Here is an 18,377-nt window from a genome sequence, read left to right as displayed (position 1 = left end):
TTGTGGTAGACATATATAACCTATCCGCTTATGAAGGCATTTCTCAGCTTACACGAGATTTCGCAAAATAATCCGTTGAAGTTGTATGGGACTGAAAAATAATCCGTTGAAGTTGTAATGAAACGAAAAATAATCCGCTGAAGTATGTTTTCTTGGATATTCTTTCAGTGACTACATGAAATGTCACGACTTGCTTATGTTTCATACTGTGATGGCGAGTGGTTTCCCCTTGGTTAGTTCCCGCTATACTCGAAATCCTCACATTTACATCCCAAGAATCTCTAGGCTGCAATTTGGAGAAATTGTTTGTGGTGAGAGTAGCTCGCTACTGGAACTGCTTGCCGTATGAAATCCACATTTTCTCACATTCTAATAACACTCTTCGTCTTAAAGTTATGGATTATTTTCGTGGTCATACATGATTATCACTTGGATATTCTGAATAACGTGTGCATAAATCCAGTGGATAACCGTGGCTAGGCAAATGAAGGTACCTCATGTTGTGTATACTTCCCGCATTTGTTGCCCAATCTGCAATAAAAGTGCCCGCTTGTTATCAAGTGGCTATGAATAATGACGAAATTACTCTTTATTCCTAATTTGAATTTAAATTTTTAATAGTTATACTTATGGCCTGAATTCTTACTGTACATAAATATCATTTATTTTGATTTTTTTTTTTTTTTGGCAATAAAAATGAGTTGTTTTTGTTTTATAAACATATAATAGGAATTTCATTATAATAATTCTTTTTTGCACGATTTTTTGAGAAAATATTTTGAGTTATTCATCTTAGACGATTTTTTAAATTCTACCATGTCGCGCGAATTTTTTTAAACAATTTTTTTTTGCACGGTTTTCTAAGAAACGTATCTACCGTGTAAAAAAGACTTGGGTAAGAGTGAAAAGTATGCTATGATTTTTGTTTTTACAGATCAGCCTGAAAATGAGGCAATTTTTTAAAATAGTAAAGAAAACAAGTGTTAGATAAATCAAAACATAAAAAAAAACATATTTTTAAATAAAGTTCTGTGAAATCGTTAAGAAATCGTGAAACAATCTGACTTCCTACTATCATAGTAATGGACATAACACGAACAAATCGAACAAATTTAAGAGAATGCAAAAAAAAAAAAAAAAAAAACAAATAGTAAATACTTTTAAAGTCGATACCAAGTGCAAATAATGCGAAGAAATATGACAACAAGTTAATCTGCTTGCTTTTTCACCAGCACTGGTGGCGGTGGCGCCGGTACAGTAGGCCTTTTTGGCGCTATTATAATATTGGGCGTTACAGGTGTCGTAGGCGTAATACGTATTGTTGTTTCCGTTGCGATTGGCGTTTTCTCATTATTAATAAAAGTCTGTGAAGTGGTTGCTAACGTAACGGGAGGATTTGTAATGTTTTGTGAAGGCTTATTAATTAACTGAGCATTAGCGTTGACTTCGTTCGCTTGTTGTTGTTGTTGTTGATTATTGTGATTTGTCTCTCTCACTAAAATTAAAGGTGCCGAAGAGGTATTACTGGTACCTATGTTAGCCTGCAAAGCAGTTATATTATCACAGTGCTCTTGCACCAATTGTACAGCTGTTTTATGACCACGAAAACTACCAATCATAGCAGCAATACCGCTACTATTTAATTCTAAATTTTCCTCATCACTTTTATTACTATTTACTGCATTCGTGGAGGTATTTGTTGTCAAACCCAAAGTTATGGGTCTTTTGGGTATTTTTGGTTTTTGCGGGAGATCAGGTTTAAATGTCAGTGAACTAACGCTATCAGTACTTTTACGATCAGCCACCGGTGATGGTAGATTATCCATACATAAAAATTGTGTACGAGTCATGGGTATGGGTTTATTGATAACAGCTGCACTTGCAACAGATGCTGCATTCGTGGTTGTTGTTGTTGTTATTATCGCTGCTGTATTGGTTACATTTTCTGTCGACGTTATCATTAACTGTTTGGATAATGATAAGTTTTCTGGTTTCTCTATCTGACCATTATTATTATTATTATTGTTATGATTGTTGTTGGAATTGTTATTATTATTGTTTGCAATAAACGAAGAGCTGCTATTTTGACTATTGCTGCCATTATTATTACCCGGAAATAATTCTTTACCTCTTTGGTGATTAGTTTGTTGTTGTTGTTGTTGTTGTTGTTGTTGCATTTGTTGTATATCAGTATTATTTTGCTTATTATTAGAGTCTAACATAACCGATGATTGTCCATTGATTTCTGGATTTAATAAATTATGTAATTTTGTAGGCGGTGAGGGGGCGCAAGGTTTCTGTCGTCTTATGGTTCCATAGCGTGGACTTTCGGCTACATCTAATATAACGAAAAATCAAATAAAATATTAATCTCGAAAAAAAGATAAATAAAATTCGCCAACTCACCATTTTCGGAACGATCTAAATTCTCATTCGAGGATGAAGATTTATTTTTATCCTCCATAAATATTTTACCGCGTTGCAGTGTTACAAAAAAGTCTACTTCACCATCAAAGAAATAATCCCATTGACTAATTAACAATTCAACGATAACATTGACAGCCGATGAGCAATTCACTTGACCCATATAATCAGCCGGATTATTTTTATCCACTGGCGGCCATAGCATGTTAGGCGACATAACTATCGCCAAATTTTGTGAACTCATCTTATTTTCGCCGACATATTGGGTAATTAACCATAGAAATTTTGTTAAGTAACGTAAATTTTTATAATTTTCAATAGGTAGCTTTTCTAAAATTCGTTTAATTTCAGCCTTACGTTCTACATCGGTATGCTGCTCAACTGCTTTTATGAAATCCTTATAATAGATATGCGTTAATAGGGGTTCCGGTAATTCACGTAAATACAATTTTAATATGCAAGCGATAACATGCGGATCTTGATAATCAATTGGTAGAGGAGTTTTAACATATTGAGCCTCTAAAGCGTGTTTCATACGTCTTAGTTTTGTACTAGCACAACCCACACGCAATAGACCTTCTTCGCACAAACCATTCTCAACTAAACAGCATACACATAACTCAATAATTTGTGAAATTTCACGATTCGTCGAAGCTAAATGCTCATTAAGCGAAGTACCAAAACGCGTTTTAACCGATGATTGTATAATATCCTGTATGCTGGCCAATGATGAGTTGATCTTTTTCAAAGCACGTTCATGATAATTTCTTTGGTTTAATATATAATCACGTACACATTGAACAATATCATCTTCCTTGGCGATCAATTCAAACATTTGCGCCGCCCAGGCATCACGTTCTTTGTCCAATTTCACTTCACATTGTTCCTGCTGATCTTTAATATGATTAATCTTCGACTGCGATTCATCCAAACGTATAGCTGCCTATATAATTAAGAAAATCGTTTTTGGTTTTTTTTTTTTTTTTTTGTTTTTTAATTTAGTTCAAAACTTTTTTAAAAATTAAAACAAGCAAAAAAAAATTTAATGGTCCAAACATCGTCCACCACCTCGTGGTTATTCATAAAAGGACTTTTTGAAAATAAGGCGTTATAAGGGAAGTGCCCGAAAAATGGAGTAGTGTCTGCCCTTGGACTAAAACATGTCGATATATTAATTTTCATCAAAATATTTCGAAAATTGCGTCCTATATCTTGAACACAAGAAAACAAGACAGTCGGACAGACGGACTCCAGAAAGACTTGAGATGGATACAGAATCATTTTCGAAATCTAATATAAATTCGTGATGGTGGTTATGTCTTTACCGACAGAGTACTCTCAGATTTAAGCTCGCGGAACTTTCACCTACCTATCCCATGCGAGATGTATGCGGATTATTTATGTCAATCGCTTTTCGTTTCAAGCCCTACACAACTATCGTAGAAAATATTCGTATTCGTTTCAATACTAGCCTTACAGTGCAATATATGTTACAATCTTTGACTTGAGCATTAAGTGAGAAGAAGAATAAAGCAAAATAAATAAAGTCTAGCAGAGGGACCAATATACCTACAAATTTCATCCAATATATGTATTACGAGTACTTGAGAAATTTCTTTGAATGTGGCCAATAGAACAACTAGATTAGTATACTTGCATTTCCTTAGTTATAATAAAAAAAAAAATTAAACTTTGCTTAACCACATTTTCTTTTTGTTTTCGTCGGAAACTTTTCTCATACTCAGCCAGATAGATATTTTATTAATTTATTAATGCCTCATAATTATACCGTCAAAGTGGAGAAAAAATCGATATCGAATAACTTTACATAAGAACAACAACAATAATAACGAAATAAAAAGAAAGTTAAAAAACAAAATATATTTGTTATCATTAAGAAAAAAACAAAAAAAAAAAAAGCAAAGAAATGATTTATTATCAAACGTACATTAAGCAAGAAATTATACACCGACTTGTACATATTAGGTTCTCGATAAAGTTATGACGCATACTTGCTTGCACCAATCTACTCATGTATATGTATAAATATGTATAAATGCATATTTCTTAAACAACAACTTGATGTAACTATTCAAATGATCATGAACTTGGAATAATGACTTTCTTTGTCTGCTTCATCTTAATATTTCAATCATTCGTTATTGCTCTCATGCCTATCTTATTTAAGTTGATTTGTTTATATAACAAAAACATAATGAAAACTTACCTCATAACTACGCTTTAATGATGTGTATTCTTGTACTGTACGGGATACGTTGCGTTTTAATGTAGAGATCTCTTGGATTTCATTGTCCAGTATTAATTTAAGACGCCGCACCACTTCCGTCTCCGTTTCCAATTCACTGTCAACAATACACTCGGCAATTGACTTTTCAAGTTCGCCTATATACCACCAAGCAACCGATACCGCATATAAGAAAGAACGAGAACAAAACAACAAAAAGAATATAATATGAGAGATAAGTATATGACAACAACGACAACGACGACAACACGAAAAAATACATATATAGTAGGCCACGGCCTGCAATTAAATATCCTACACCACCCTACAGCTATTTATATAATAACTTTTCAAAATAAGGCATTATATGGAAAGTGATCGAAAAAGTAGACCGATCCGTACCATTGGCAATAGCATTCGCCCTTGAGTCAATTTTCATCAAAATTCAATATTTCAAATATTACGGCCTACTGGTGGAACGTAAAAGAGAACAAAAAAGACAGACTGACGGACGGACAGACAAATCGACTAAAAAAAATCATTTTGAATCGATTGGTATGAAAAAAAGGTGGGTCTATCTCAAGCGTTTCTGAGTGTTGCATACATCCGCACAAACCTATTATACCCTTTTACCACAAACGATGTAGGATATAAAAAGATAACAATAATAATAATGAAAAGGGACAAAATTCATAGCTACTAGTGAAGCTATGCAATCATATATACACGCTTCGCAATGTATGCACTTAAAATAGCATATCGTTGTTTGGAAGGAAAGCAAGAACAACAATAAGAACAACAAAAATACAAAAAAGAAGGTATTGACAAAAATTATGTGTATACGGGTGGATGACACTAAACATTCTCTAGTTGATAATGTGCTATTGTTATTCTACACGCTATTGTATAGTGTAAAATTATCAAATTAATTAACACATCCATGTAGAAGCAACCAGAAATTCTTAATTAAACCAGGAAAATAATTTGTATAAGCTACTAGAAGAAAAGCAAAAGGAAAATAGATTATTTATAATATAGTTACGATCAAATGTTTATACGTGTTTGTTATTTAAATAATCCATACTGCAAATTATGAAAAAAGTTAGCTTACGTATTCTTAATGCATAAATTATTCTTGTAATTTGGTTTAAAAACATATATACAAGACAGTAATTATGACTTGTGTTTAAGAAACAATAATAATTTCTATCTTACTTTGCCTTAAACAATTATTTATTATGAGCAATAAGAATGGAAAAAGCATTTATATATATTATATAGTTAAGATAAAATTGAACTTGGATGAAGTTAGATTAGTTTTTAAAAACCCTAGATTAAATTGGATTCTCAGTGGCCATGATCGTCTATGGTTGCAGAATAATTTTTGCAGTTATTCCATTTGATGACAGACAGAAAGATAGTAAGTTTTAGATTTCTTTTGTTTTGTCTTTATCCAGTTTTTCTTATACTTTTTACTCCTTTTTTTTGTTTCTTTTCCTGCTTTTCCCTCGGTTGGTCAAAATTTCCGATTAAAAAATATAGTCCTCCTTAATCAATCATAAAACTAAGATGAAATTTTGTATTGTACGTATATGGCTAATAGTCGGAGATGCAGAGATTACTTAATTGTTAATTATAAATCACCTTCTTCAACCCTATAAGTGTTTTAGGTCAATTTTTCTTTTTACAGTTGAAATGGATTTTTTTGTTTTCTTTTTTGTTGCAAAATAGAACGAAACGCAACAAAACGGCAAAGCCGACCGACATAAATAACGCCTTATTTATGGTTAGTTTTGTTTTTGTTGTTTGCTAAACAAGGTCAAACTTCCCCATTAAGGTGAGGTTGACGAAAATGAGGTATAATACACAAATAAAGTGAAACATATTCATAGCACAACGAAACCAATCGTATATTCATTCTATTATGTATATATGTACACTAAAATCAATCACGTTAATGTAAACCTTTTTTCTTTGTTTTTTGCTTTTTTTTTTTCTAAATCCATTAAATATGTTCAATTTATTTACTTTAACTTACCGCAATTAACTAATACATGATGCAGTGGTATATCTTTTGATAACTCTTTAGAAGATTCCTCTAAAGCAATACCAATTTTATAATGACTTTGTTTCTTGATACGTTTATCACGTTCTTGATTATCAATAACCGTACTACCGCTAACAGGTAGCTTTCGAACCATTTTCTCCAAAACATCACGATATTTTTCTACTTGCTTTTCAACGTTCTCCAATTCGAAATCTTTACGATCCTGTTTAGTGGATCTAAACAAAAAAGAAAAATAAAAATAATAAAGAAAAAAGCGTAACATAAACAAAAAAGTAAATAAATACATTTATTATAAACGATGACATAAGAGTTATGCGTGAATATTGAGAAGCGGTGGATTTTTAGCAGCCTAAGCGAGAAACACAATAATAACAATAATCTTTTAGGCAAAGGCAACATTCCTTTACAGCCGCCTTTAAATGACATTTTGTCAGGTTCAATTACCTTGATAGATTTTCGGCTGCTATCATCATTTTAGTAAATTGTTTCTTCATTTTTAGTGCTATTGTTTATATGAAAATCCCGTATGATAAACTTTTTCGATTTTTTTTTCTTTCCTTAATTTATTTATTATCTTAGTATTAGATTTATTTTCTTTTTTAAGTAGCAAAACACACACAAAAATTAGTCATTCTTTTTGGGTAATGAATGCAAAAAAACAACAATGCAAAGGCGTTAAATGGATGACATAAAATAAAAATTTTCATACTATTATCTGTGTTCAGTGCAGAGGAGACAACAACATTGTACAAAATGAGAACAGTTACAGACGGATAAATAAAGAAGAGTTTATAACAACTCTGCTTTTGCTGAACATATGTGGAAAGAACGCATGCAATTTATTTCAATTTTTTTAATTAATTCATACTTTAAGCGAACATAAACAGTCGGTTTTTTTGCCTTTGTATAATAATTGAGGAGATAAATGAAAGTTTCTAATCAAAGACAAATAGGTTTAAACCAAGTTTTGCTAATTTTGTCAATAAACTGCATTAAAAATTGTACTCAACACAAACACAAACCATTTTCTTTCAAAGATAAACAATATTTTTTTTTTTTTAGTATGTTGAACAAAGATAAACAATATAATTCAATTATAATGCCGGCAATCGTTGCATACAACAACAAATCCAGGCAATCTTCGTAATCTACTCTCAAAAGTAAACAAAATTGTACAACAACAATCCCGGGTTTTCGCGCAAAATATATATTGCCAACACATGTTTTTTTTTTTTTAACTAAAACGTGTCACCTGATGCTTTACATGCATCCGTGCTGTACACACATAAAAAAAAAAAAAAATTGGAGACGATAACTTTTCTCTGGACTATATAATTATTCTTTCATAAGAAAATAATTTTTTGTTTTAGTACAAACTAGGTTCATTATTATTCATCATTAACAATTTTTGAACATAAGAATATTTTTTCGTGCTACACTGAACATACACCTTGCAATTTATTTCCATATTTTTGTTTTTGTATGTCAACACGTGTTTTGATAAAACTTAAAAACATTAGCAAAATCATACGGACAAAATGACAATACAAATGGATAAAAAACATCTAATGAGATTTTTACGGGTCGAAAATGAGCGCATTATGGACCTGTTAATAAATTGTAAAGTTCCTGATTCTGTAGAAGGTAAGAACTATTAAAGTAATGTTAAGAACATTTAATACCTATCCATTCACTTACCAGATACTGACTACGAAAGTTATCTGCTGCCAAATGACAAGCCCGTTAATATTAATAAACAACAAATTTTAAAAAATTCGATGCCGGATGATGAACTGCAGGATCGATTAAATCTAATCAAAAACAAAATGAAAATGAAAAAAGGAACTTCTGAGAAGAACCGTGAAAGGAAAGAGACCAAGAAGTTGCGGAAAAATAAAGAATTTAAGAAGGTATTGATATCGGCGGCGAAATCTTTGAAAAACGAGCAATCTAAACAAATTCATACCATTAAACATGATGACGATGAAGAAAATGAAAGCAAACGCGATATAAAACCGATAATAACTAAACCCATATTTAATGAAGAGGGGAAAATTGTTTTTTCTAAAATAGATTTCGCTCAAAAGCGTAAACAATCTCATAAAAATCCTCGTGAAATATTAAATGAATTGAAAGAAACCGATAAAAAGATCAATGAGCTTAAGGAACAGGGCGATATTATAAAAGCTTCTGAATTAAAGACTGAATTATCGTGGAAGAAAGCTTTCGATAAAGCTGATGGTAAAAAGGTTAAAGATGATCCTAAATTACTTTATAAAACCATCAAGAAACACAAACTTGAGAAGAAGAAATCGAAAATGGAATGGCAAGATCGTGAAAAAAAAGTTGATAATGATATAGCAGCGCGGCAAAAGAAACGTCAAGAGAATATTAATAAGCGAATAAAAGATAATCAAATTCGAAAACTAAAGAGAGCGAGCAAAAAGGGACGAGTTATACCGGGATTTTAATAAAGAATATTTAATTCAAAAAATAATTCTATAAATCTCATTTTCTCATTCTAAAGCCGGTCTTCTAACATTACAACCGTGATTACCTTTCCATGACACGGAAATAAGCATTGGTTCTTATAGCAGCTAACTATCAGTCGGAGCTATTGCATAAACATTATTGTTAACATTAGTGTTATTTTAAGTTTTATTTCAGCAATAGAGTATGGACTACAATGTACGAAAAAGAAAAGTGAATCTTTGACATTACGTGACAATTCAACGGCAACCATAATAAACCGATCTAGAACTTGGAACAAGAAGAACTTAAAGGGTCCTCTTGGTCCTTCTCACCGGGTTCCAGTAGTGGAGTTGAATTCTTTCCATGAGGAAACTTTTAGATAACCGACAAGTCATGCATTTTTTTTTTTTTTTTGTTGCAAGAGACAAAGCAATATTCAGCCATGTAAAAACTTACTTTTCATGAAAACTGATCGATTTTTATTCAAACTGCGACCTAAGATCGCAATAAATGAAATAATTCTTTGCTTAACAAATGATTCTGTCATTATGTATACATATATATATGCTCTTAGAACCTGCGTTAAACCCTTTTAACATTTCTTAAAATTGTCATAATTTTATTTTCAATCAAATTTTTTGTTGCATAGAGAAGAAAATTTAACAAGGGGAGATAATATTTTTCTTCTTGTTTGTGAAATTTTTTTTTTTTGCTTTAATTAGCACCCATAAAGAAAGATTACTATGCGGACCAAATTGGAAAAATTGTAAAGATAAAAACAGCTGTTTTCTCTCAGCAAAAAAAGAAAATTAAGTCAAGTCGTTTATAACAGAATTCTTTGGTGGCAAAGAAAAATATATATGTACGAAAAAAAAAGATGTGGACTGAACATACTGCGCGCTGTCATGTTGCGATCCTGCATAAAGCAAGAAAATAAAATAAAGAAAACAACAACTGAAAGTACCAGCTACAAGAGGAAAAGTGATTTTTTTTGTACATACATACATTATTTTTATTTTTTTGACAAAAGTGCTATAAATTGCGTATTAGACTGAAATTTAGGAAAAAATTATCAATTTTTTCAATAAAAAAAAGAAAAAAAGGCAAATTAAGAAAACAGTTAACAACTGTTAATAAAAGTGTGGTGACGGGCAAAAAAAGTTTGGGTGAAAAAACACACGGAAGCGTGTGGTGTGGCAAATAAATAGAAAATCATTATTATTATTATTTTTTTTTTTTTTATATAAAAAGTTATATACGTTTTTAGTAGAAATTAAAGAAATTGCCTTTAAAGTAAAGCAATATTAACAATAATAACATATAAATGATGAGTGTCGTAAGACATATATTCCTGCTATCACAATTGCCCAAAAGCGGGGTCAACTCTTATTGGTTAAAAGGTAAGAATGTTTGATTGTAAACGTACGCTACGTTGTATGAGTTAGTTTGTTTTGTTAAACATTTCTATTGCTCCATTTGCAATTCTTGGAAAACAACGTTCATTTTCATTGCAAAAAAAAAAAAATCTACGTCAACACTTCTCTTATTTCGTTTTTGTTGAGGCTTCTGAAAAATTCTTTCTAACAAAATTGAATATCACTTTGAAGCTGTGCTAACAGCTGTTCGTTGCGATAACTACTTACCTTGATATGCATGAATGTTTATACTAATCTTTCCTCCTCCACTAGCTTCTCGTCCATTTGACGTTTTTTTAAATATGCTTTCAATCAAGGTCATCATATTACTATAGTTTGTCGACGTTTGCCTTTAGTTTCAGTTTATACATTTGGTTATCATACCAAAGCCAATGTCTTTGTTTGTTGCTGTTTACTGTTTAATGTTACTTGTTAATCTAATAGCTGTGTCTGGCATTTTAAAACACACACGTTTCTTGAACTTGTTTTTTTTCTGTTTCGTCAAAAGTCATCTGTGCAACTTTTTACTGCTTTTCAAAATTTGGGTCAAGTTTACATTACAAAAAAAAAAAAATTTATATATATAAGTATATATATATATATTTATATTTATTTATAAATATATATAATTCCACATCCATCTCAAAGAATAAATAATTAGCGATCTCTATTCTGAAAGCTCACCTAAACGGTTTTAATATTGTGGTAGATTTCATGAACGAATGATATTGAAAATGGTCTGGATCGGTTCAATTTCTCGACGCCCTGTTTTTCAAAGTTGTTCTAGTGAAAAAACACCTGCTATTTTCAAAACTATTTTTTTAAAAAAGTAGCTGAGTAGCACTGATATATCGTCATTTCAAATCGGTATGAAAAACTTTGATTTGGCTGAAGCCGCATTCTTGAGCCTCCTCTCGTACAACCATTCCTACGGCAAATGAATCCTTGTCAAAAAGATTTAATTTTCAATCAATTTATCAAGTCAAATCTAACGGGTTTGGACCACGTCAGCCTATATTTTGGATACGGATTCTCTGGACAATTAAACCTTTATATGCTTAAAAGGCACAGTTATTAACGTTTTATTAAGGAAAATTTTTCAATGAAGTGAACCACATAGGCCTATTTCTTGGACTCCACTTCAAATAAGTCTTTTCATGAATGCTAAGCTCTCAGATAAAGGTTAAATTTTTAGATTGTTATGATTAAAATTGGTCCGTAGTAGATATTTATCAAAAAAAAAAAAAAAATGTAGATCACATAGATCTATTTTTTAAATCCTAGCATATACAGGAGTTATCATGAAAAGCCTGCCTTTATATTAAAAGAAGGCGTAATTTATACTCTTTGAGGGAAACTGAAATATATTCAAATTTTTAAGCAATAAATAAAGAAAATATGCAAAATTTAGGGCAACGCACAATATGCGCGATTCCATACAAAGTGTCTTTGTATGAAACAAATGCGTCACTTTTGATGTATTATTACCTAAACAGGCGAATAATTGCAAATAGGCAAAGTGATTTGGGGTATCTAAAGGTCATCTCTGCTCGACTATACTGTCCTCATTTATTTTTACATTTACTTACTAAGCACGGCGTATGCACAAAACGATTTTATTCAATGCACTCAATATCAAACGAAATCTTTTGCAATATCCGAAAGTTCCCATAAAGTTTATATATCCTTGGTTAGTATCAAATTCTGAATCGGTTTCACTATACATTTTCATCCGTTCATATTTCGTAAATATTCATCCGACAACAAAAATGACAATTAGTTGTTCATGTAGGAAAGTTGATATTGAAAATGGGTTGATTTGGCGAAGAGACATGCCCACAGTGTAAAGTACATTGCGAATGTCTTCCCTTCATTTTGGCTTTGTTACCCATTATTCTCATAAACTACATAGATGCAACGGCTGAGTTCTCCGCATACATAATCAGAAATAATCTTGAGGTAAATCGAAAAAAATGAAATTTTCGTCACTTCGCTAAAAAGGTAACGGGTAATTTTGTCGTAGATCGAGAAACATGTCATTTCTTCTTAAATTTAACCTGATCACGGGTTAAGCAACAAAATTTAAGATTGCGATCTTTCATTTAAATCTAGTAGTATCCACTTTTCAAAGCGATTAAACGTCTATATAATTAATTCATATATCTAGACAAGTTTAATATATTCTCATATATATACTTTTCATTGGGAATTTAAAAAAGAAGAAACCAAGTCTAAGTGTAATAGTGGCCCGATTACGATGAGAACGTAATTATCGTAAAAAGTTTGCAATCATTTCAAAACCGATGTAAGAAATTTTAGAACGAAAGTAGAATATAAGGTAAGGTCTTCTCCGTAATATCAAAAGGAGAGTCCACAATAGTTAGCATAAGCGGCACCTGTGCAGCAATCGTATCTCCGCTTAACAATATAGCTATACAAGGCTCGAGTAAAATCTATCAAATAAGTTCGATATCGAAAAGCATAAACCCAAACCGCAGTTCTACTAAAGCCACAACTGCATAGTTTTGCTTTTTATTAATTTATTAAGAGATTTTTGAGTAATCTATACTCGCACTAGCTACAGCTTTCCAAACAAGGTTCAAGGATTTGGCAGAGGCATCAATTAAAACGGCTAAGAATCGTATAATAATATATGTAGAGAGATCTACGAATTCATCGTTCTTTGGACATTCGTATGTTTATAATAAGAATGCGAAAAACAAATAATGAAACTAAGGGCAAATCCAGGACATCCGGATAAGTACACAGAAATGAAGCTACTTTAGATATAGATTTTCCGCAAAACTATTTTACCTAAGTTTAATAACTTTTAGTTAGTTGACTCTTTGGCCTATTCATTTGATATTGTTTTGCTCTAATTAAATACGTTTTTATCCTGTCTCACAAAGGAAACAACACGTTGCGTCCATGTGGAAATATTAGATTGCGAGAAGGTTCCTGACACTTGCAAACTTAGCACGACGCAGACTTGTATTGCTAAATGATAATTAAGCACGCTTCAAGCTGTTTGGTTTAACTATTTATTTAAGATAGACGAAGAAGTCATAATTAAGAACAAAGTATTGTTTGAGGGTCTTAACCGGTTGGTTCAAATTTTTGTAAGAACTTTTTTGATGTAATTCTTAAGGGCATAGGGATACTCTAACCTCAAAATTAAGCATACTGTCGACATCAACTTGAAATATATTCATTTATACTATGCTGGAATCTGAAGGTACGCTAAAATTGCAATCTCATATGAAACATTTGGAAATTTAGTTCAACGATCCTATAAAGTATAAAAGTGATCTTCAAATGTTTGTCTATCCATCCTGTGTGGCTGGCTGAATGCATCATTTGTGATCTTAAATTGATTTAAAAGAACTTTTTTTTTGATTCTGAATATTATTTTTTGTACCCTACACCCCACAGGAATGTATTAAGTTTGCGTGGATGTATGGCTTGAAGGTCTTGAGATAGACTCATTTTTTATGATACCAATCGATTCAATATCATTTTCTTAGTACATTTGGATTTGTCCGTTCATCCGATTGTCTTGTTGTACCGATTGACTCAGAATCACTTTCTGTCTGTCTGCTTTTCTTGTGTTCAAGCAACCGTTTCCAATTTTTAAGAAATTTTGATGACATTTGATGCACTGACCTCTGTTGGCCCAAGAATGAATGCTATGGAAAATGGTTCTTCGGTCATTGCCTATAAGAACTCTTATCTAGAACAGCCGTTATATATAATAATTGTATTAAACGAAGTTACATGCGGTGTTTAATGCGGGCTCTGCCCGCACACTCTTATGTTTTTATTTGTTGTTTTATGTTCATGTAAACATTACTTTGGCGTATAAAGTATTTCTCATTTTATTTGTTTCGTTTTCTTTTAGCTCTTTGCTGCAACTCGTATGCGCAGATTAAATGTGTTCATATCGCTAACAATCCTAGAATTGATATAACCTTATCGCATGCAGCTGGTGGTGCCAGTCCAGTTGGCGGCAGTAGTGGTTTAGGAACAGGCGGCAAGGATACCGCAAATACTACTACAACGTCAACAACCGCATCAGCTGGTTCTGGAGGTGAACCGCCAAATGATAAAAATTTTCTAGCCTGTCCGAAATGTGGTAGTCCTTGCACGCAAGTCGAGACCTTTGTTAGTTCTACGCGCTTTGTTAAATGCGCGAAATGCAATCATTTCTTTGTAGTACTATCTGAGTTGGATGCGAAACGTAATCTTAAAGAAGAACCGAAAAATCAGCGTAAACCACCTCCGCCGCCGCAAAAAATTATGGAGTATTTAGATAAGCATGTTGTAGGCCAGGAATTTGCAAAGAAAGTGCTTTCGGTGGCGGTTTATAATCACTACAAACGTATACATCATAATTTGCCACCCATAACACCGCAACCGCAGCCACATATGGCGCCCGGACCTATAATCAATGATCCTATGGGTACCCGGACAGATTTATTGCACATTACTGGCATTGGTCATACTATGGGCAGCTCATCGGGCACGGAATTACCACCCAAGCATCCGCATAGTACTGCTAACCATAATCATGCTCATGAAACTGGTTCTGAAATACTCGAAAAACAGAACTACGAAGTAAAACTGGAGAAAAGCAATATTATCATGTTGGGACCCACTGGTTCGGGTAAAACCCTAATAGCTCAGACTATAGCTAAATGTTTAGACGTACCATTTGCAATTTGTGATTGCACCACGTTAACGCAAGCTGGTTATGTGGGCGAGGACATTGAAAGTGTGATTTCCAAATTATTACAAGACGCTAATTATAAGTAAGAATCGGAAAGAAGAGAGAGAGAGAGAGAGAAGAAAATTAAAAAAATAGCAAAAAAAACACAAATCGTATTCCAATTATATATTTTATAATTTTAGCGTGGATCGAGCTCAAACCGGCATAGTGTTTCTTGATGAAGTGGACAAAATCGGCGCTGTTCCGGGTATACATCAACTAAGGGATGTGGGAGGCGAGGGCGTGCAACAGGGTATGCTCAAAATGTTAGAAGGGACCATAGTTAATGTGCCCGAACGCAATTCACCCCGCAAATTGCGTGGGGAAACTATACAAGTCGATACCACCAATATATTGTTTGTTGCCTCTGGTGCTTATACCGGGTTGGATCGCCTTATAGCCAGAAGGCTTAACGAAAAGGTCTGTTCTGATGATCTTCACAGTAACACCTACCATAGCAGAGAACTTTTTAATAATCTTTTCTTTATTTTTTTTCTTGTGCTTTTTCATCTCTTTTTTCCATCTCGTCCTATAACCAAAGTATTTAGGTTTTACTGCTCCCACGTCAGGTTCATCCGGTCGTAGAGCAGCTCAATCGTCTGCTTACGCGATGGATAGTGATCAGGAAGAACGTGACCGATGTTTAACTAAAGTACAAGCTCGTGATCTCGTCGAATTTGGCATGATACCCGTAAGTAAATAGATCATCTTTTTTCATTGCTTATATATTTTCATATATATTATCTGTATATCATTTTGCAGGAATTTGTCGGTCGTTTTCCGGTAATAGTGCCTTTCCACAGTTTGAATGTGAATATGTTGGTACGTATTCTAACTGAACCAAAAAATGCTTTGGTACCGCAATATAAAGCATTAATCGGATTGGACCATGTGGATTTAACATTTACCGAAAATGCTATCAAATCTATTGCCAAATTGGCTATGGATCGTCAAACCGGCGCTAGAGGTTTACGTTCAATTATGGTAAGTTAAATTACTTTTTTTTTTCTTTTTTTTTTTTTTTTATAAAAATATTTTTTTAATTTCTTTATTCGTATTGAAACTATTGTGAGTAGCTTTAGATAGATTCAATTAGTAGATAAGAAAATGAAAACAGCTTCAAAAGTGTGAGTAGTTTTTGGAAAGCATTTGTCCATACATTTATGGTCTATCTAGATTGTAACGATTGTGTGCGTAATTTCTAAACATAGTTGAGCGGTTTTAAACCCATAGGCTTCCCACTGACTTAATTATTTTAACGTCAAGCTTACTTCGTAGAGGGGAATGATGGCGTTATTTCCTTGTGGAAACTTGACTTATCTTCCCTCGCTGTTGACAAAGCAATGACTGACTTATTTTGTTTTGCTCGGCTGAAATGGCTTGGGTAGAAGAGAACGGAGAAAAGTGTCATACGGTACAATCGAATTTTGGGTTACGGCGCGATTGTTCTTTTCGAATTACAATGTACGGTTTGCTTTCTTTCCTTTTGGTATAATTCCCGAACGGTTTTTTTCACGGGTGATTGTACGAAACCAAATACACAACTGTCGTGGTGACGTGGTTTTCAATTCCTTAAACTTTAAGGAGGTTTCATGGTGTTCCAAGCGGACCTTAGAGTAGTGGATTAGAAATCTCTGCCATCCGGATTTCCCTCTTACAGATAGTTTGGGTGTCTCCTGCCCCCACAATTAATGCACTACAGCTTCCACTACAGTAGCAAACTGCTTCGAAATATCTTTTAATCCGAAATGTCAAACTTGTTTTTATTGTTGACGTTTTCCAAGCATTTTAAACTTATTTTCTGATGGACGCTGAAGCCCTTGCCGATGCTATTCAACTAGGTGAAGAAGGGTGTGTTAAGTTCAGGCGGATGTGTTCATCAAAGCAGAAGTACTCGAGATATATACCGTTACATTATTATACCGTTCGATTTGGAAAGTAAGTCCAAGCTTCTCGGTCTGTCCGTGAGTAGGTCTTATCTTATATGTGTTCAATTTACAGGCCCTTGCCATTGAGATGACAACCAGTAGACTGACGTGTCTTAGTTCAAAGACGAATACTCCTGAAAATGGTTCGAATCGGACCAATTTTTCGACCAATTCCTCCTATAACCTTTTATTTTAAATAGCCATTAGTCAAAGGTTAGTCGTATATGGTATTCCATAAGGGGGGCCGTGACTAATTAAACTCTTTTTTACTTGGTTGTTTTTTTTTTTTTTCTTTTTGAACCTTTTGAAGGATAAATCGATTATGATTGATTTGTAAACTTTATATGCGTTTGTCATTTGTAGGAGCAACTGTTATTGGATCCTATGTTTTTAGTGCCTGGTTCTGACATTAAGACTGTGCATATTACCTCTGCTTGTGTTTTGGGTAAAGATAAACCGCTCTATTTGCGTAACGAAGATGCCACAGATGATGATAACGATACGAAAAATTATGAAGAAGGAGCAAAAGTCCGGGCCAGCCAATAAGTGCGTAATATAAGTTTGAAACAAATTTCAACGTTATAGTTGCCTCGTCACCTACACACCGACATGAAAAAAGAATAATCTCATTGGTATCCATTCGTTAGGCTAAAAATTAGCGAATCGAAAGGAAACAAAATGTCCGGATTACATACATTTTTAACGGCCCCGTTAGAAAATTAATGTATTTAAAAGCATAAAATTTTATTTTTATTATTTCGTAACAGTTGTAGCAAAAACAATTCGCAGACAACACAAAATAGAAAATAAATATATATATATATATATATACGAAAAAAAAAAAAAATATTCTTATGTTGTGCTCTCTGTGCATACGTTTATTTTCATTATTAGAAAAGGAAATGAAAGAAAGAATTTTTTTGTTGTTTTGGTTTTTTTTTCTTTTGCTTTTTTGCTCATATATGATATAGAGTGAAAAGAAACGATTTCAAAAATACCGTTTTATAATTTAGTGAGTGAGGAGGAAAACAAACAAAATATATAAATAAATTTTAAAAAT

General features: G+C 32.8%; 3 protein-coding genes across 5 annotated transcripts; 2 read left to right on the top strand and 1 right to left on the bottom strand.

Moving 5' to 3' along the window:
- Nucleotides 1-1,010: 1,010 nt before the first annotated feature.
- Nucleotides 1,011-7,292, bottom strand: LOC119639487 (rho GTPase-activating protein 92B). Its single transcript, XM_038036896.1, has 5 exons — nt 7,182-7,292; nt 6,708-6,952; nt 4,652-4,827; nt 2,407-3,367; nt 1,011-2,338 (listed from the first exon to the last, which is right to left on the bottom strand). Exons 1-5 carry the CDS (start codon nt 7,229-7,231, stop codon nt 1,209-1,211), a joined length of 2,562 nt encoding a protein of 853 aa, XP_037892824.1. The 5' UTR covers nt 7,232-7,292; the 3' UTR covers nt 1,011-1,208.
- Nucleotides 7,293-7,671: 379 nt separating this feature from the next.
- Nucleotides 7,672-9,863, top strand: LOC119639389 (surfeit locus protein 6 homolog). Of its 3 annotated transcripts, none has more exons than XM_038036725.1 (3): nt 7,672-7,690; nt 8,258-8,381; nt 8,439-9,208. In XM_038036725.1, the coding sequence occupies exons 2-3, from the start codon at nt 8,276-8,278 to the stop codon at nt 9,206-9,208; spliced, it is 876 nt and encodes a 291-aa protein (XP_037892653.1). In that variant the 5' UTR covers nt 7,672-7,690; nt 8,258-8,275. The 3 variants fall into 3 exon arrangements, with proteins under 3 accessions (XP_037892653.1, XP_037892652.1, XP_037892654.1); XM_038036724.1 differs by lacking the exon at nt 7,672-7,690 and adding an exon at nt 7,879-7,897; XM_038036726.1 differs by lacking the exon at nt 7,672-7,690 and having other exon boundaries at nt 8,276-8,381; nt 8,439-9,863.
- A 257-nt stretch (nt 9,864-10,120) lies between these two features.
- On the top strand, nt 10,121-18,135 carry LOC119639388 (ATP-dependent Clp protease ATP-binding subunit clpX-like, mitochondrial). The gene is made up of 6 exons (XM_038036723.1): nt 10,121-10,609; nt 14,523-15,432; nt 15,533-15,809; nt 15,931-16,080; nt 16,152-16,373; nt 17,681-18,135. The coding sequence occupies exons 1-6, from the start codon at nt 10,534-10,536 to the stop codon at nt 17,861-17,863; spliced, it is 1,818 nt and encodes a 605-aa protein (XP_037892651.1). The 5' UTR covers nt 10,121-10,533; the 3' UTR covers nt 17,864-18,135.
- The last annotated feature ends 242 nt before the right edge of the window (nt 18,136-18,377 follow it).

Source organism: Glossina fuscipes, unplaced genomic scaffold (genome assembly GCF_014805625.2).
Source record: "Glossina fuscipes isolate IAEA_lab_2018 unplaced genomic scaffold, Yale_Gfus_2 112, whole genome shotgun sequence".
Classification (NCBI taxonomy): domain Eukaryota; kingdom Metazoa; phylum Arthropoda; class Insecta; order Diptera; family Glossinidae; genus Glossina; species Glossina fuscipes.
Note: the sequence above shows the minus strand (reverse complement) of the source record. Positions and strands in the feature narration are given on the sequence as shown.